We start from the raw sequence: 20896 nt of genomic DNA on the forward strand, positions 1-20896 counted from the left end.
TTTCTCGTTAGGGCAAAAAATAAGTTAAGTGCTTCAATATAATATGACAGACTAAACTCCACTTAAAAAACTCATATTAAGTTCATCATATGAGGTCCTTGAGAAAAAAATTCCTAAATTGAATTTATTTAGAGCTCTTCAAACTCCTTCAAATTTATTAATTTATAGATTTCAAAACCCATCATGAATTAATTAATTTATTTTTATTGTCTCACCTGTAAAAAGGATATGGGATTGATCTCATTTGGAAAAGTCCAAGTTTGCTTGGTTCAATTTTATAGGTTTAAAACTTAATTAGACATTCATAAACTTGAATAAATTTAAAGAACCTTAAATATTTTCAATTGGTTAATAAAATTAGTCATACTATAATTTGGGAATATTGTGAAGAGTAAGATTAAGCTTGATTCCGAACTAGCGATTATGATCAGGGAACATCTATTAATAGCAAAAAGATTAAACTCAATTTAGGATTTTCTCAAATTCTTTTCTGAAAAAGATTATTAACAAGAGGAAGATTTTATTTATTTATAAATTATTTGAGAAATAAAGGACTAATATAGAAAAAACTTGTATTTGTTGTTTTGTAATTGTCACCTCTACAATATTAATGATATATCAATGTCTACTAACAATTTTAACAAAAATCGAGTATCTTTATCATTTTTTTTTTCAAATACCAATTTCATATTTAAACTTAAACAACCACACGTGTAATTTTATTTTAAAAAGCTAATGGTGGACAATGAATTGTTAAAAAAATGGATTTTGATCGTTACTAAACGGCGGTTAATATAAGTCATATCTGTAACATGTTATAAAAAAAATTATATCAAATTGGTATGGTTAAATTTACGTAGTAAGCAATTTAGGTCCCTTAAATTAACATATTAGTTAGTGGTCATACATTTGTTCTCTAACTTTAAGTATAATAGAAATTGACCTTAACATTTTGAGATAATCATGTGCTCTAAATCCTCAAATGAATTAGTCTTTGCAAATTCACATGAATGATGTGTAAAATATTATAAGATTGTCGTAAAATTAGGCCTCCACTCTTTTGAATTTGATCAATTGTCTGAATTGATTGTTTTTTTTTTTTTTTTTTGAATTAGCCGTTTATACTGTATTTTATTTGCATAATTAACTTTTAAAATATAATTTTCTTGTACTATTACCCTTTTGAAGATTGATCATAAATTGAAAAAGGTTGTTGTGATGTGGACGTTTGTATTTTATTTGCATAATTAACTTTTAAAATATAATTTTCTTGTACTATTACCCTTTTGAAGATTGATCATAAATTGAAAAAGGTTGTTGTGATGTGGACGTTTGTGTAACGAAGTTAAATTTAATATTTTTAATTAATTCTTATTAAAAAAAAATAGTAAGGTTTTTCCCATCCAAAAACATGAAACTAATCTTCATATCCCTCCATCAAGTTGTATGTACACTAAGTTTGGATTTTTAGACTCTTGCTTAAATATTTTAAAACGAATAGACTAAATCATAATTAAATTGAATAGAATGGAGTAGAATAGAATAAAACATAATTAAATTGAATAGAATGGAGTAGAATAGAATAAAACATAATTAAATTGAATAGAATGAAGTATAAAAGAAGAAAGTTGAGTGTTTGAATGTTTTATGATGGAGCAGTCATTCCATTTTTTTAAAAAAATTGATGGAATAAAATAAGATATAGTATTTTTATTTAATTTTTATTTTTGTTTAGAAAATATTTTAAGTATACTTAAAGCATATAAAAAACAATTTATCTCAAGAAAGAAAAATATAAAAACACTTTTGAGCATTTTACGACATATAATTGGCAATTTATATATGGAATGTGAACAAAATATAATAAAATAAAGTATAGCTTGTGTATTAGTTCCTTAAAAAACAGCTTGTGTATTTGTTCCTTAAAATAAAAGCTTGTGTATTTGTATTCTTATTTAATCCTAAATTCATCGTAAAACAGGAAAAAATTGCTTTTTATTCTTTTTCTATATCTTATTTAAAAAAAATAAAATAAATGTTAGATATCTTTGGATGTATTTGTTGATTAGTTAATTATTTTAAATTAATTTATTTTGTATTTATTTGATTTATATTATATAATATTGATATAATTTATTATCTCATATATTGTCAATAATATACAATTTACTTTTAACAATTTCTCTCTTATCAATGATTTAAATCAAGAATCATAATATGCTTTCAAAACGTAATTAATCCTTCTTAATATTTTCTTGAGAAATTTTGTATTGAAACATTTTTCTTCTCCTCAATTACATTAGTTTTTCATAAACACTCTATTGTTCCATCTCTAATTTGACATTTATTATATCAAAACACAAATAATAACCACAAAATCAAGTTATCAAAACTCCAATTCATTTAATAATTGCAAGTGCATACATCTTAATTATACAGTCACAAAAATAGTTAAAGATATATAATTTGCTACTATAGAAAACGCAATCATCAAAATCTAGTAGAAATATTGTAGACATGAGATTGGGCAATGTTAGATTGTTGTTCAAGATTTGTCAAAGATTTTTAAGAGCACAAAATTTAGTGATATAATTATTCTTTCTTTATAACTAGTCTAATTGATATTTTAAAAGATTAATTTTTCTTCTTCTAACCTTAATTGATATTCTATAAAATTCATTCCTTATTTTAATCTTAATTGATATTCTAATTTATATCCATAAAAAAAAATGGTTAAGCAAAATTCATTTTTTTAGCCTTATTGATTCGCTTCTATAAAAAAAATTATATATTGGATAGTTAAGCAGAATTTAATTATTTATAACCTTAATAGGAATTTCATATTATATACATATTAGTTTATATTTATAATATCGACATCCAAATAAAAAATTCATATTGTTTCACTGATGAGTTTTTGACGTTTTAATTTATTTTAGCCGATAAATTTTCAGTATTACAAATTCATTTTTATCGATGCCTTTTTCGATATTTCTTTCTTCAATTTTTTCAAACTTAAAGTGTATAAAACACTTTTTAACTTGAGGGAATGTTGTATATCTTTGTTAGTTAATTGTATTGATTAGTTGATTACATTATTAACTAGTTATTTTAAATTAAATAATTATTTATCTAATTGACTATATATATAAATTTGTGTAACTATTAATGTAATTTGTTATATTATGTTATCAATTATATTCAATTTACCTTTATTCATTTTTCTCATATCAATAATTTAAATTAAAAATCTTAATATTAAATATATGTACAATATGAATTATGAAGCATGGGTTGATATTCCTTAAAAAAAAGCATGGGTTGATATTGCTAAGAAGCTTACATACGAACACAGAGGAAGAACATGATAAAAGATAATGGAAAATTAGGTAATAAAAGATAAGCCCTTAGGGGCAAAACAATATTTTATGGAGGTGTACCTTAAATTTCTTGTTAGTGTTGACTCATATATAAATAAAAGGTTGAATATTATTTCTATTGCTTGTGTCAATTTTTTTAGGGGTTTGATCTAAAAAAATTTTGTTTCAATATTTTTGATAATAATCGTGTTGTTTGAGCGCCGCTTAATATTTGTTTGTTGGTGGAGTTCTATAAAAATGTTTAATTCTTTTGTATTTGTTATCAATGGTTGTATCTTGTGTTTAATTTTTTTTAATTAATTCTATATTTATAAGAAAAACAAACAATAATAAAACATAAATTTGTTCTACTGTATTACATCCTACTCCACTTATCTAAACACATCATTGATAAATTATTATCTCCGTCACTATATAAATTAAATTAGGGTGACAATTTGACTTAGAATATGTTATATTGATCTGTCTAATTCATATTATTTAATGGAGATTGAAGTTTATTAATCTTTTGAACCGTCTTGACCTATATAATACATCAACAAAAGTTATGAAGAGATATATGAGATTAGACTGTTAGAGTTAGTTTTTATGTAATATTTGATTAACATAAATTTAATGATTTTTATTACAAATATATTCTTTTTGGATTTGCAATTTTGTTTTTCCAGGTTAACCACCAATGTGAATAACAATGAATGCATATTTTACATATTTTTTTTCCGAGTTTTGTTATCAGTGGGTCAATTTGTCGACCAATATTTACTTTTTTAATTCAAATTAATTTGTCCTGTTACACGCCGCGTTAGGCAAATTAATAATTTTAACCTATTTTGTCACCAAAAATAGTAGAACTTAGAATTTGTTGAAAAAAGTTGCTTATTTCTTTGTATAAGAATTCCTCCAAGTTTTGTATAGCATTAATTATTTTACTTATCAACACAACTACAAAAAAGAAATAAATATTATAACAAAGAAGATAATTTCTCTGTACCCCATCCTCCTATGAAGATTTGGAAAATAGTTTTTTATTATTATAATTTTATTTATTTATATGAATTAGTCAATATAATTTTATATATAGAGAAAAATGTATTGAAACCTCTATTTTTTTATTAGTAGTTTTAAGATTATTTTTACATATTTAATTATTTATTATCTTATTTTATATATTTATCTTTTTGCAATAAATAATCAAATATATTTTTTGATAAAAATATATTTAATACTATTTTAAAAACAATAAATTAAAAGTAACAAAAACTCCTAAAAATGACACTTAAAAAAAGAAAGCAAAGAGTATTTGGAAATATTCATTCGTACATGTCTCATAAAAAGTTATTTTGTAAAATATCCAATATTTAAAATGAGAATCAAATTCAAGGTTAATTATCAAGATATTTACATTTTTTTTCTTAGATATTTTTTAAACAATAATATCTCTATACCATAAAAAGTAACATGTATGTGATCACCACAATAAAAAGTGTACGCATTTTAAAAGATTGATTTGCAATCATTCATACTAGAATTAAGTAATTACTAGTACACTTTAATGAAATATACATTAATTGTCGTTGTTGTTCATTTCAGTTAATTTTTTTGGCAAATGTTTTCCACACAATACTTTGCTCGTCAATCATGATTTCCAACACATTTGGGTTGAGACCTTTCTCAAAGCGATGGATTAAACATTTATAGAAGGAAAAAGTAGCGGTGGGAAAAATATAATTTTCTTAGGGGAAGAGAAAAAAAATTGGAAGATTAAAAAATGAATGATTACACGGTAAATAGCATTTATAACACGCCTCAGTTTTCTACTCATCCTCATCAACTGCCACCCTGTTTCCTTTTCAAACTCGCTGCGTTCTCTTTCACAGTTCCCTCGCCTGCGATATTTTGCCGATATTTTCACACCCTCAAATAAATACTCGCGATTATATCTCGCAGCCCCCAACAAAAAATTAAAAAAGAAGGTTAATTAAATATCCAAAGTTTTTTTATTTTAAATTTAGAGAGAAAAAAAAAAAGAAGCGGGTAAAGTAGTCAAGAAGATTGGAAACCTCAGCTCAAACGGAAAAGCTATGTTTCAAGTTTCATCATGCTTCAAGTTTCAACCTTACAAAAATAAACTATACTTAATTTAAGTTAATTACCATTCTACCCATCCTTTTATTATTACCTACTACCCTTTGTTCTACATCTCTCTTTATATATATATATCAATCTCTATGATGTCTCCCTCTCTCCCAAACAAAATTTCATTCACAAGCAAAACTTGTATTTTTTTATATATAAAAAAATAAAACCCTTTTTTATTTTTATTCATTCAATAAACTGATTTTTCATTTTCATATATTTAATCAACGCATCTAATTAATAATCATCCTTCTTCGATCTACTTATTTCTCAGTTTCAGAGCTCTTCTCATTACCCCAAGCTAAGTTTACCTTTATTATTTTTTTCTTCTTCTCCTTTTTAAGAACCCTAAGTTATTCACCTCGTTCAATTTTCAATGCACCTATGGTTCCAATGAAGAAAAACTAGTAACAATCTCAACAACAAAAAACAGAAGAGTGAAAAAAAATGCGAGTGAAGGAAATGCACCCGTTGTGCTGCATCTCTCTGGAGAGTCCTGGGATCGGAAGTCAATCGCCGGAGCCAGACGCGGCGGCGCTTTCGAGGACGAGGAGTCTACCGGCGAGTGGATCTGGCCGCATTGGACGCCGTGGATCAGAGGCTACGGTTGCCGGAGTTCTTTACAAATGGACTAATTACGGCAAGGGATGGAGATCCCGGTGGTTTCTCCTCCGCAATGGCGTACTCTCTTACGCCAAGATCCGGTCGCCGGAGAATCTAAATCTGTTCTCTCCAATCGATGACGTTTGCCTCATCGGAGATGTAACCGCTAACCGTCTCGCTAGAATGGATAGGGACGCCGGAAACGCCATGCGCCGGAAAAGTCACAAACCTTCTTCCTCTTCCTCTTCTCCTCCTACAGTTGTTCATCTAAAGGTATAAACACTAACAACGTAAACGCTTCTTCAATTCAACTTAGTTAAAAATATTATACTATCTTTAATTAATTAATTTTTTCTATTTATGAAATTATTATTAATTTTGTTTAGGATAATGGAAATGAAATTTAAAAAGTTTGATGATATTTGATTATTTGGTGGTGTTGTTGTGAATATGTGATCTGAATCACCCGTTATAGTGTGGGTCAGGATTTGGTCTAGCTTTAGCAGTGTCATGTTCAACATTTTGGCGCTACCTTACTGCTACTTTCCTGTAGAGGAAAAACATTTTTTAATTTAAACAATTATACACTATTTGTCATAAAGTTTTTTTTACTAAGGTGAAGTAATTACGAAAGACAATGAAAAGATTTCATTGATTTCCGGCCACGAAAATAATCAATTCATGATATACTGATTTCAGATTCAGATTGTTCCTCTGGCAGTGTTAAAAAAAAATGGTAATGAGTCTTTGATGTCCGAGCAACAATGAAGAAACCCGATGGTTTCAACGGTGGATGGAAAGAAAAATCCAATTTATTTATTTCTCTCTCATATGGGTTAGGTGGTTTTCAATTTTCAATTCAAAATTGAAACTATATAAATCCTTTATTACAGTTTTAACTGGGTGTTAATGTAGAGTGGGTCACATCAACAGGTGGCTGTGGAGTATAGGGATAGCCTATACAAATTGTAAATAGTCTCCTATGGCATTTACTTGCGGTCACGTCAAACTCTCTCTTCTGCCTTTTCCTTCATCGGCATTGCTTCTGAAATTGGATTTTTCTTTTCTTTCTTGCTTCTTCCTTATTCTTACCCCTTCTCTTCTCCCTCTTACTTTTTCATCACCACCCCTATTTTTTCTGCAAATCCAACCTTATCTCTTGCCATTTAAAGCCTTCAATTTTTTACATTATTATTGAAATTTCAAAAGGCTTACATTAATTTGCAACGGTTATTAGGGATTTTCTTTTCCATGCTTGAGCTCCTTTGTAAATTAAATTATAAATTGTAAAACAATCTTAGATGACGGGGAAAAGCATTTTCAGTTGTTAGTTTTTTTTATTATTTAAAAATAAAATAATTAGAGATTGATAGAAAAGTGAAAGCATACGTAAAGGCCCCTCTTCTCTTTTGTCTTTGTCAACAGAAATATATATACGTGGGACTTTCCACCTTGGTGGTGGGGTATATCATCCAGGTCAATATATTTTTTTCTTTTAAAATTATTAAATTTAAATGTGTGCTCATATACTTCAACGTTTAAGATTCAATCTTGTTATAATTGAAAAGGGGAACAACATAAACAAGTTGAAGACAGTAAGGTTTTTTTTTTCACATACTTTTTTACATCATTACCATCAAACTCAAATCAAACTCGAATGATTCTAGTCAAGTAATGGTAGCGTCATTTCATGATATCCTAGTTATAAGGTAATTTCATTTTCAAACTTTATTGATAACGTTATATAATGTATTCTCAACAAGGTGGGGGCTCTTTTTCTCTTTCTCCTGTTAATAGTTTATTATAGTTGCTGCAGTGTTTCATTAATTAATTTAATTAATCTAAATAAATAAACTTTGTCTTGTCAATAAATCATATATTCCTTGCGTTTCTTTTGAACATAATAACAAATTATAAATAAAAAAAAAAAGTTAAAGTGGTGGCGGTTCTTTATTTAATTGAATATTTTACAGATCTCGTCTTTTAGAGAGAGCAAATCAGACGACAGAAAGTTCTATATATTTACAGCAACGAAGACACTCCATCTGAGAACCGATTCAAGGAAAGATCGTGTGGCGTGGATTCAAGCTTTGGTGACAACTCGTAGTTTGTATCCACTAAGCGGTCATCTATCACTTGCACCTTATCATATATCTGTGTCTACTGAGAGGCTTAAACGACGTTTGCTTGAAGAAGGTAGCAGTGAGAATCTTGTAAAGGAGTGTGAGCAAATCATGCTCGCAGAGTTTTCTGAATTACAAGAGCAGCTTAAAATTCTTTGTCAAGAACGATCCAATTTGTTTGATACGATTAGGCAGTTGGAGGTAATTTTGCTTTCTGTACCTTTGGAATCCTTTTGACTATTTTTTTGTTTGCTTTCATTTCAAATCTGTAAATACTATATTGTTAATTTACCCATCATATGATCACACAACAACTTTCCCATTTCAAATTTTATAGAATGCAACGTGTGATTCTCTAAATTACGAACTATACTACACTATAATAAGTCCAAATGACTTGTTTAATTTTCTTTTCATGAGGTAGAGAATTTGAGTGTATCAATAATTCAGCACCAAATTATCTACAAGAAATAATATCCCTAACATTTCTTGTAAGACTTTTTTCTTCCGAGTAAATAGGTATTATAGTTATTGAAATTGTAAGACTCATTCGGTCTAATCTCTCAAATTTGTAAAATGAAAATATAATTCAATTTAGTTTCTTTTTAAAAGTATTTCTATATTTCTATATCAAATTAAAATCTATCGAATTCAATAATGCATATACATATTGATTTAAATAGTTTTTTCTGCATGAAAATATGTATAGAACTTTTAAAATTGTGGCACAAAATTTGAAATAGAAAAATTAAATCGATGAATATTTTTTAGTTTAAAGGACTAAATTGCTTTTTTGCAAATTTAAGGAACTAAATTGAAGGACTCTTATAATTTTAAAGACTAAAATACCTATTTACTCTATTTTTTCCCTTAATTATTGAGCTTTCATTGTTTTAAATATGGTTTGTCATATTTGCTACGTTTTTTAGCTCCCCAAAATTTATTTTAACCAATAACTTTACCATGATATTTTGTTTTCTATGCTATATGTATTGAGGTTTTCTAGTCATGGTTCTATGAAATGCTAAAATTTGTATAAAATTATTATTCTTTTGGAGATAAAGTTTTAACTTTTCAATTGATGTATTTGCTCTAACATTACTGTTGTGATTTTTATTTATGAACTGCTTGTTATTGTTTTCAATTTACTCAATTGCCGTGTGTGTGTTTGGCTGAATTGTCGTCGAAGGTTATTTGAGTGAACTATTATAATTGTATTTGAAATTAAACTATTTATATTTATATGCTTTTACTTACAGATATTTTCTAAGCAAATCTGATGCAAAACTTAATGGAAAGAACTTTTTAATTTATTACAAAAGCTATTTTCATAATCACTTCTAGTGAAACGGTGACTATAATATTTTTAAATTAAAACATAAAAAAATTTCATAAAATCAAGAGTGGAATCAAGTGAACATGATTCTAAACTTCCGAACAGGATTTTAAACATACTAATATATATATATATTAGTGCGTTCGAACATTATTGTTATACTTTTGTGTTTGCAGAACACATGAATATATCTACTGCTTATTAAAAAAAATGGATATATCTACTTGTTGCTTAATATATATGTAGGTCTACTAGCTTCATGAGAAGAAAAAAAATCTACATGTTGCTATTCAGACTAAAGTTATATTGTTGTTTGGTGGAACATAGATTGAGCAAATTACATCACATGATGTGTTTGGTTCATGTGGTCAAGCATTTTTGGCTGATCTATCTTTTTTCGTAGGTTTAGCACCTTTGATGGTATTATTTGTTTTCTGACCCTCTCTCCCACCCAATGAAATGTTATAAATCATGATACTCATTTTAAATTATCACTTACTACCACTACCTGAAATATTTATTCTTCTTGTTATATATATTCTTCATGTCCATGTGTTTAGTTTTCTAGATGTGGAAGCTCTTGTTCCTTTGTATACTTACTAAACAAATCTTTTGTTACTGATCATGAACAGGCAGCTAACATTGAACCTGAAGCCTCTGCCTTGCATGACAGTGAATACCAATTAACAAAGAATGGATTTTCAAGTCTAGGGCGTGGAAAATATAGTGGTACCATCCATATATGTCACTTATGTTTATTATTATGATTTATCAAATACTGTCACATTTATTTTCATATTTCACGGGATAAGCACATACTTGTATTCAAAATCTTTGTGGACTTGTTTGTTGATAGTGATCATAAGACCCTATTGTTCTGTCTTATATGGACATGAAGAATATTGCTAACATCATATTGTTCCTCAATCTGTTTGAATTATGAAAAGTTTCTACTATTGGTTAGATTGTATAGTTTGAACTCCACCTTTTACAGTAATTCAAAGCATATTCTTTCTACTGTGATTGTCTCTAACCTCTGTAGAATTTATTTCTTATTATTTAAACTATTATAGAAATATCAAGAAAGACTTGTAAGTCATTATTTTTTGGCTAGAGGTTTAATTTATGAAGAAGTGTTACGGCATTGTTTGATTTAAGTAGTCCATCCACATAGTGGGATACGACTTAGTTGTTGTTAACTATCTTCTAGATTCAAATAACACGCACCTCAGAAATCCACTTGATGGGCTATGAATTGTATGTGTTGTCTGCTTTGGTAAGATTGATATTGAGTGCTGATAATCCTGTTCACATGCTTAGATAGGCCGGTTTCTACTGTAAAAATCTAGTTTATTGGTAAGCCAATAAATGTACGAACTGAAGGTACGTAAGCCTTATTTTTCATACCGATTAAAGAAATTGTAAATAAATGAAACTGTAACACTTTTACATAATTGTTCTTATTAACTAATAAATGTTAACCATCGCCAAGATACATAGTGAACTAATGAATGTCAAAATACCCCCTTATACTCTCGTCACAAATACAGTCTGTATCATTTAGTAAATTTGTTTACATCCTTTCAGTTTTTAATATTATTTTTCACATATACTTTTGCCTTACAGAATGCAGTACAACGGAATCATCTGATGATATCGAGAAACAAGAGGTAGAGGAAGTGTCAGAAGAAGATGAAATCTCATATTATGATACTAGAGACTATTTTACAGAACCTGGTTTTAGGTGTGGGTCAAAAGGAACTCTGGATCAAGTGAACATGTCTGGGGAAGCTACTAGACAGTGCATTGATATGGAAAACAGTCGTGATCAGACAATGGTATATGATTATGGTTATCCTCAGATAGCAAGGCGAAAAAAACTTCCAGATCCTGTTGAGAAGGAGAAGGGCGTTAGTCTTTGGTCCATGATCAAAGACAATGTAGGCAAAGATCTCACACGTGTTTGCCTTCCTGTATACTTTAATGAGCCGATATCATCCCTTCAAAAATGTTTTGAGGATTTGGAGTACTCTTATCTTCTGGATAGAGCTTATGAGTATGGAAAATCGGTAATATATACAATATTGCTCTATTGTGTCATTAACTTCTTTTGCAAAACAAAACAATATTGCTCTCTATAGTGGACTTCTCATAGTTCAATTAATCCATGGGAGTTGGTACTAATCGAATAAGCTTTTCCTTAATTCAAATAAAAGATGATATCATTTATAGCTATTGATTGCGACATTTCAACCATTTGAATTGTATTTTCAGGGAAACAGTCTCCTTCGGGCACTAAACGTTGCTGCCTTTGCTGTTTCTGGATATGCATCATCCGAAGGTCGTCATTGTAAGCCATTTAATCCCTTGTTAGGAGAAACTTACGAGGCGGATTTTCCTGACAAAGGAGTCCGATTCTTTTCTGAGAAGGTTAGGGCCTTATATAATTTAATGAATGATGAGATTTGGCTTGTTATGCTAGTAGTATACTTGACTGATTATCTTGAGCTAAATAGTGGCACTAAAAAATTAGTTAAATGGTATTAAATTTTTTGTTCTAAAAAATATCTTTTATGAATATGTAAATTCTTGTTTAATTAGAAAAATATTATGTTTTGGGTTGAATATTATGTTAGAATGAGTTAATGTCGATATTGTTAAATTAAATAATATGTTTTGGGTTTTAAGTCAGAATTTCGCAATTGTATACGAGTTTTTTTACTATTTTTTTTACAAACTAAAGTTAATATTTTATAAGAACAAAAGTGTAATTAAAAAATAAAACTGACATTAATTAAAGGTATTTCAATATATACATCATTTAAAAAGAGTGAAAGATAGTTATATTTGATAAAAAAAAAAAATTACTTTTGCTTATATTCAATATCGGATCATATAAGTGACTTGCTATCTAGTTTTGGTTTTGATATTTATGTTTAAATTTAAAACCTTAAGATTCTGTTTGGGAAAAGTGTTTTGAAAGAGAAGGGATAACTTTGTTTGTTTTTATTTATTTTTAAATTACGCATGTTAAAATATGTTTTTAAGAATGATATGTAATGTGATATGATTATAAATCATGTTATTTTTTTTAATTATATATATAATACCCAAAATCCTCTCCTTTAAATGGACCCTAAAACGAAAGTTCACTAGAAGTTGTAATAGGTTGGCCTTCACTAGATTTCCGTTCAGGGAGTATACTTTGGAAACTAAAGTACAGATTTTGTGTGGTTTAAATGTGTACTTTCTGGTACGGCTAAAATTATTTTAGAAACATAAAAGAGTTATAAGTAGCTCTCTTCCATTTTATGTGTCTAGTCTATTAAAAAAAAATTAGTGTAAGCTGATAGCAATACAACCTGCATTCGCTAGTATTTTTATCTGAATTTATTGTAATATGGGCGAAAAAAATCTACTTTCATTGAGTGCGGGTGACCGTGCGAATTTTTTCTGATATTAAAACTCGGAAGCGGGATAGGTTTTTGGTGTTGATATTCACTTTATATCCGCACCCGAACCACTCTGTTAGTAATATTATTGTCATTTTTAAATTTTATATAAATATATTTATTTAATATTAAAAATTATGATCATCTCTTCATAGAAAATATAATTTTAATATCTTTTTAATTGTATTATTGTATAATAATAATTATTTTACTATATTAATTATAATAAATATAAATTTGTTATTTGATATATACTAATGAGTGTAAGTGCAGATAGAGAAAACTTGAACTCTATCATGGACGAGAATGATGGATACTTAAATTTCACATATGATAAAACTCACTCCCACCCCACCTCGTCCGGTTGCCAAGCCCAAGTTTCACCGGTTAATTATTAAAAACATATTCTAGGTATGGTCTAACATACCGGAGGATTCCCTCTAGTGACATGAGGATGCAATGCATTTGGAGTCTTTAATTTAACGGTAAATGAGATTAAAAAACATAAATAAAATGAAAGTAATAATTAAAAAAAAAAGATTGAAGTTTGAAGATTTCTCTACATGACAAATATGGGAAAAACTAACCTATACTTCATTTGTCATGAATAACTTTTAAGATTTTTGTCCATGTATAATAAAAATAATGTTTGTTGTGAGACGGAGATAATATAAGTTAGTTTGTCATTTAACAGGTAATTTTTGTGAAACAGGTTAGTCACCATCCAACCGTGGTTGCCTGCCATTGTGAAGGTCGAGGATGGAGGTTTTGGGCAGACAGTAACATTCGTTCAAAGTTTTGGGGAAGGTCAATTCAGCTGGACCCAGTTGGAGTTCTGACTCTGGAATTTGATGATGGTGAAATATTCCAGTGGAGCAAGGTATAAATCATAAAAGAATAATGTTAACATGTATTTTAATAGGACATGTTAATAGTTTAAAATATAAAAATTGTATTATTACTTATATTTTAATTTTTTTTTAAAATTCAAAAATTATTTTTTTAATAATTTTTTATTTATTTTTTAAAATGTGTCCTATTGGCAGATGACCCATCTTGAAATTACTCTGTTTGGGTGGATTATTATACCATGTATTATTGTTATAATAATTGGTTGTTTCTTCTATAGGTTACGACTACAATTTATAATCTTATCCTTGGAAAAATATATTGTGATCATCATGGGAGTATGGAAATCCGTGGTAATCGTCAATATTCATGCAGGCTCAAGTTCAAAGAGCAGACAATTCTTGACCGAAATCCTCGCCAGGTAAGGGGTTCTACTACCAGTGCATTCTGACATGTTTAATTTAAAGCCTGATCTGTTATTTCTACTTTATTTACTTACCAAGTTTGTCCTGTAGTTAAAGTATGTGTAATTTGCCTTCATGATATGTTTTATAGAAATTTTACTCGAAAAACTATTCTTTAACATTTAAAAGATTATAATAATTAAATATTATTTATCAAAAATATCAAGTTAAACAAATTTTAATTTTTTCTAATTTTTTATTACTTATAATATTTATGGTTGAATGTTTACGATATAATATAAAAAAAGTTAGTATAATATTTAAAAGAAATATAGTAATATATATTTTTATAAGATGATATTTCTTTAAATACAAAAGTTGATGGGTTTGTTCATAAAAATAATGATTAATTTTTTTGTTTAAAGAGAAATGTGTCAGAATACTTCCAGGGAAAATTGCACTCCTGCACTTCGAGGGAAGCTTCAGTTAAATTTATCACTTCTCTTGTGTTAATAATCTACATTTCTTTTGGATAGAAATGTGTATTATATTTTAGTTTAATTTAGGATCAGCCCAATGTAAAAAGAGGTTTAAAATAAATTTTAATATAAAGTCTATAAAAGGATTTAAAAATAATGTTTTATTTATTTTTTATATTTTAAAATATAAAATTATTTATTAAATAATATAATTTATTTCGCGTAATATTTTTTTTTCAGTTGATAATATCATTAACTAATTTAATATTTATTGAAATAATATTAATTCTAAATAATTTTTTATTAGTTTTAGTTCAAAAACATATTAGAATGAAACTTTTTTATTAATTAAAAGTAACAACTTTGGAGGCCTTTTATTAAGTAAAAATATTATATTTTGGAGACATAGAGCAATTGCTTTATTAGCTTTACTTTTGGATCGACTCCGAAAATATTTTTCATTTTTTTTGTCTTATAACTTATATATGTTAAGACAATTTAATTTCTCAAATTTTTTATTCGTTTTTAGTCTCTTCAGTTACAATATTAAACATTTTAATTTTGATCATTTCTATTAATGTCTAATATTTTTTATAATTTAAGTGACCACAATAAAAACTTAGAGTGATCTAATTACCTGATACTTGTTAGTTAAGTGACTACGATACAATGAAACTTAAAGTGATCTAAATACCTAATGCTAGCTTGTTACTTTTTTTTTTACATCTGTTTGTAATCTAAGAATCAAAATAAAACAAAAATAATTTAAAGAACTAAAATAAAATTTAAAAAATAACAATAAAAAATATAATTTTCCTTTAATTTAAGTGAACCATCTATAGTGGTGAAGGATTTTGAACAATTAATCCTTTCAATAATTTTTTTTCCACGTATTACAATTTCTAATTTTATTGATAGCTAATAATTTTAAACACTTTATATTTTGTTTTTAAGACTTCGGATTATAAATTGAAGTTTCAAGTACTCGTGTTCTATATCGATTTGGAAGCAAAATTTGTATTTTACTTTTTACTGTATAATTGTGAACAGGAAAATTACATGTTAATGATATAAAGAGCCAAAAATAAAGAAAAATAACCACAAATAATTTGATTTTATTTAAATATAATAAATATATATATATTTATTTCTTTAGAAATTTTAACATAAGAGAGAAGATGAGTGTAATTCAAACTTTTTTCCGAACACTGTAATTTTCTCTGTATTTTTATTTTGGATCTTCTCTTCGCATGTGGCCACAGTGAACTCCAAATTTTCGATGGAAACTTATGTTTCTTTGTCCTTTATTAATTAGGTGCATGGATTTGTTGAAGATACAATGGGTAAAAAAGCTGCTACATTATTTGGCAAGTGGGATGATAGTATTAATTATTTTGGTGGTGATGTGAATGTGAAGCCTAAAGATTTCACTAATTCGTCAAGTGGAACCTTGTTGTGGAAAAGGACTAAGCCACCACCGAATCTCACTCGGTACAATTTGACATCATTTGCCATCACACTGAATGAGCTTACCCCAGGACTAAAGGTATAATGAGGTATTGAATTATTGTTCAATATATATAGATTTTCCTTTTCCTTCTTATGCATCTCTAATTCTTTGTTATAATAGCCTTTTCTGATGTATTTGATCACGGATTAAAGGAGAAGCTTCCGCCCACGGATTCCAGGCTGAGACCTGATCAGCGGCACTTAGAGAATGGGGAATACGAGAAGGCTAATATGGAGAAACAAAGGTTGGAAAAGAGGCAAAGAATGGTATGTTTACTGAATGATTCTTCGTGTTTTTTACAAGCATGCATTCATTTCTCTTTGTTTGTTTTCTCTCTTGTTGTATGATTAATTTATGTACCTTAAAACATCATTTTGCTTATTTGTTTGGTTCGGAGAAGAGAAAAATAAAGACATGCTGGATTAATGGGAAGAGGAATTTTCATTAGAAATATGTTTATCAAGGAAAGGGAAGCTGAGAGAGTTTTAAATGATTTTTTTTGAAGTTTTTATATATAGTTCCCTTTCCTCTTTTATAAAATAAATCATACAATTTTTTTTTAAAATCTTCATTTCCCCTACCCTTCAACTACTTCCAATCAAATGAATCGGTTACAATTATAAATTAGAGAAAAATAATAAAAAATACTAACAACTAGTTAATATAACTAATTTTATTAACCAACGGATATGTTTAATATAACCATTTAAACTAAAGTACACTTAAAACATTGAACTTAATTTTTATTTATATTAAAATCTCATGATTTACTCTACTTTTTAAGAAAATAAAAATAGAGAAGGAACAGATTAACACTAAATAAAGTGATATTAAAAGTAATTTTACTAGTGTCTTTAAATTTGAAGTTTATTTTTAAGATTATAAGATCAAACTCTTACTATATCTTTATCATAATTAAACATTTTATTTTTATTTTTTATGTTTGAGTGTATTTGTTTAAGAGGTTGTATAATATAGTCTTGGTCCAAAGATTAATCTTGTTATTTTTAGTAAATTTTAGGCAAAATAGATATCGGTGCTTTAACTTAATTTCTGACAATAATTTAGTCTTTCTTTTTTCAATTTGATCATTTATTTAATTTTAAGTAACAATTTGATCATTTATGTCTTAAAATATTAAACAAAACTTAGAAAATTAGTAATCATTTGTAACAAAATTAATATTTTCATCAAATTCATAATTCAAATCTTCAAATAAATTCATATTTTCATCTCTAACAACAATATCAAATAAAAAACTCACATTTTAAAATTTAGCTTAGGGATTTGATTAAGAGAGAGATACAAAGAAGAAGACTGTCTTTGGTGATCAAATCTTATATTGTGAGTTTTTTATTTGATGTTGCTTTAGACGAAGATATGAGTTTTTTTGAAAATTTGATGAAAGTATAAATTTTCTTGAAATTGATTATGAGTTTTTTGAATTTTGTTTGAAGACGGTGATGATAAATTTCATGAGTTTTTGTGAAAATAACTTAATATTATTGACATTTTAAAACATAAATAATTAAATCGAGAAAAAAAATAAAGGTCGGTTACATGAAATTAATTATTTATTGAGAGGATCATATATTATATTGACACATCTTTTGTATATTTAAAAGGATTTCTACTGTACATTTGCAAATTGATATGTTTTGATAATATCAAATTAATTAATCAATAGCTGAATAACATGACTTTATTGAATCAATATAATTACATTAAGGATTTAACACCCCTAAAATTTATAAGTTTTACACTTTAGTCTCTTATGATTTTTAATTAGAAAAATTACAAGATCCTGATTCTAACTTAAAAAACTGTCTAATTTAACAAATTGACATTTTACCTTTGAAACTTAGACTACACTTTAGTCTCTTATGATTTTTAATTAGAAAAATTACAAGATCCTGATTCTAACTTAAAAAACTGTCTAATTTAACAAATTGACATTTTACCTTTGAAACTTAGACTACACTTTAGTCTCTTATGATTTTTAATTAGAAAAATTACAAGATCCTGATTCTAACTTAAAAAACTGTCTAATTTAACAAATTGACATTTTACCTTTGAAACTTAGACTAAGAACCTATACTTATTCTTTTTGTCTCTACTATAACCATATTTTGATGTTAATGGGTGGTTTTATTTCATAAGATTTCAGAATGTTGACGTTATTTGTGTTCAACTATTTTGAAGACCTACATTATGATCCAACGTTTTCTTGTGTGCTTGTATTGATAGCCTTTATACAATTTTTTTGAATTACTGCATATTTTGCCATTGTAGAATTTACCTTTTTCTTGTTAAAACTGAAATTTTTTAATATAATTTTTAATGATAACCGATGACCGCAATCTTTTAATTTATTTTATGTTCAAATCTTTTAAAATCTGTATTACCTAACTAATATATTTGGATGGTTTCGCGTTTCATACAGTCTAGGAAAATGCAAGAAAATGGTTGGGAGCCCAAATGGTTTCGCAAAGAAGATGAAAATGGAACATTTCGATATACTGGCGGGTATTGGGAAGCAAGAGCTCTAGGAACATGGGATGGATGCCCAAATATATTTGGCGAATTTCATGAAGGCATTGTTGATCCTTTTGATGCATCTTGATATTTGTTCAGGTAAAAAAATTTAGTATAGTACTACTACATACCAAAACATGTTGGATACTACACTAACCTTAAAAAAATGTTTTTATATACATACACTTTTCCCTAAGCAACCTTTACTCCTCACGTGAGGGCATCTCCTTAACTCTTTTATGTCTTGCATAAAGAACAAGTTCACAACATAGCGATTCTGACAATGTCATATGCTAATACTGTTGCAGATGGAGGATGGTGAATGCAAATTAATTAGCCTGTGGATGGTTTTTCTTGAACCTTCTTGCATGGCAACAACTTTTGGTACATTTGAAAATGAGGCTTTTTGCAGCATTGGTTGGAAAGGAATTGTGGATTGCCTTGTATTGTAACAAAAAACAATAAGGGAGAGAGGGAGTAGCAAAAATAACTTGAAGCAATTGTATCCAAAGTTGCTATTTTCTTAACCTAATGGACCAAGCTTTGCACGTAAACAGGTTTTTGCTGTGGTCCACTCCACTGAGAATCCCAATCCGAGGCTGTTATATATTACTTCACTACTAGATGAGGCATATATTTGAGCAAAACATTCAGCTTAGCAAAAACATGAGTTTGTTAGATTAGGATGTCCTGTGTTCAATTGTCATAATCTTATTCTTTCTTGTTTTTAAATTTTGTTAGTATGTAATTATTTTATGTAAGAATAAGTTTCTCTACCCTTTAATCATGATATAACTACTGACATGGCCGAAAGGCTTACATATCGATTTATTTCACATATTTTGCATTTTCTAATCAATAAATGACGAGATTTTTAATCTCATTTGAATTTATGTTTACTATTAGGAAATGGTAGAAGATACTGAATGATACTTGTTTCATTAATTGTGGAGAGAATACAAAGGTGACTGACTTGTATACGCCATGTTTTTGGAGGATACAAACTCCACTAACAAAACTAACATAAACTTAAATAACAAGAGATAACCTAAATATATTTTGAAGTGATGCAGTGAAAATATTAGTGTGGGGTTTCAACGTAGCTCAAAGATTGTCGGTGAACAAGTTTGTTTTTTATGGTTATTTGAATTTGAATTAGTAGGTGCATTTTTACACTGTTACAAATCAGTTCAACCTTCAATTTTTGCTTAAAAGATTTGAATATTAAAGATACAAGTTGATTTTGAGCTTCACATTTCAAATTTTTTTCTATAAATTGTACCTTCTGATCTTTGAACTTCACTGACTTAATTGTATCTTTTGGACAATCATATTGACTATTCAATAAAATGTTTAAAATCTTTCCAAGTATAAATAAATGAATATGAATATTTAATTCGTGCGAATATTGCTTTTCTAATGAAAAGATAATTCTTGAATTGGAAGATATTTATCAATCATACCACCAACCTTCTAAACTTCTTTTGTTAGATTCTAAACTATCTTTTGAACATCAAGTATTATATATCGAGTAAGATTATATGGTTAATACACTCTGGGAAAGTCTACAAAAGGCCACTTCAAGAGCAGCTTGGTGTGGCTAAAAAGAAAGATATCGATAACTTACTAAAGAAATGGTAGGCCATGAGGGGACAAAGAAGAGAAATTGAAGGAGTACGAGTGAAGAAATAATTAAAGGAAATGCTGACAAAAGTTACTTAAGGACACAAACATGAATTACACATTGTTACTGTGTGCAGCTGTTTTCGATTCAATGCTGAAAGTTGTTTTGTACTCCTTTCCATTTTAAAATGAGTGTTATTTCAGAACACAAATATTAAGAAATGTTAATTATTAGAAGAAAACTATTCATTTTACAAAATTATTTTATTAATTATTAGTTAGTTTTTCGCTATCATAAACGTAAAATAGAATTATTACTTTAGAAGTAGTATATATATATATATATATATAGTAATAATTGAAAAAATAACTAAATTTAAAAAATAACATTGATTTTTAATATATTTATTTTGTTAAACTGACTCTCGTTTCGATCAATGATCAAATTAAATATTTTTTGAAATTG

The 20896-nt window shown here is 27.5% G+C and overlaps 1 protein-coding gene across 6 annotated transcripts; it reads left to right on the top strand.

The window, feature by feature from the left end:
• The first annotated feature begins 5166 nt into the window (after positions 1–5166).
• On the top strand, positions 5167–19698 carry LOC101498399 (oxysterol-binding protein-related protein 2A). Of its 6 annotated transcripts, XM_073363358.1 has the most exons (12): positions 5210–6392; positions 7545–7595; positions 8093–8443; positions 10211–10307; positions 11205–11647; positions 11853–12008; positions 13743–13910; positions 14160–14300; positions 16078–16308; positions 16425–16538; positions 18716–18906; positions 19116–19698. In XM_073363358.1, the coding sequence occupies exons 1-11, from the start codon at positions 5964–5966 to the stop codon at positions 18893–18895; spliced, it is 2361 nt and encodes a 786-aa protein (XP_073219459.1). In that variant the 5' UTR covers positions 5210–5963; the 3' UTR covers positions 18896–18906; positions 19116–19698. The 6 variants fall into 6 exon arrangements, 4 of the variants coding, with proteins under 4 accessions (XP_073219460.1, XP_073219459.1, XP_004516840.1 ...); XR_012161265.1 differs by lacking the exon at positions 19116–19698 and having other exon boundaries at positions 5170–6392; positions 16078–16318; positions 18716–18745; XM_004516783.4 differs by lacking the exon at positions 7545–7595 and having other exon boundaries at positions 5216–6392.
• The last annotated feature ends 1198 nt before the right edge of the window (positions 19699–20896 follow it).

This window comes from Cicer arietinum, chromosome 7, assembly GCF_000331145.2.
Source record: "Cicer arietinum cultivar CDC Frontier isolate Library 1 chromosome 7, Cicar.CDCFrontier_v2.0, whole genome shotgun sequence".
In the NCBI taxonomy this organism is placed as follows: domain Eukaryota; kingdom Viridiplantae; phylum Streptophyta; class Magnoliopsida; order Fabales; family Fabaceae; genus Cicer; species Cicer arietinum.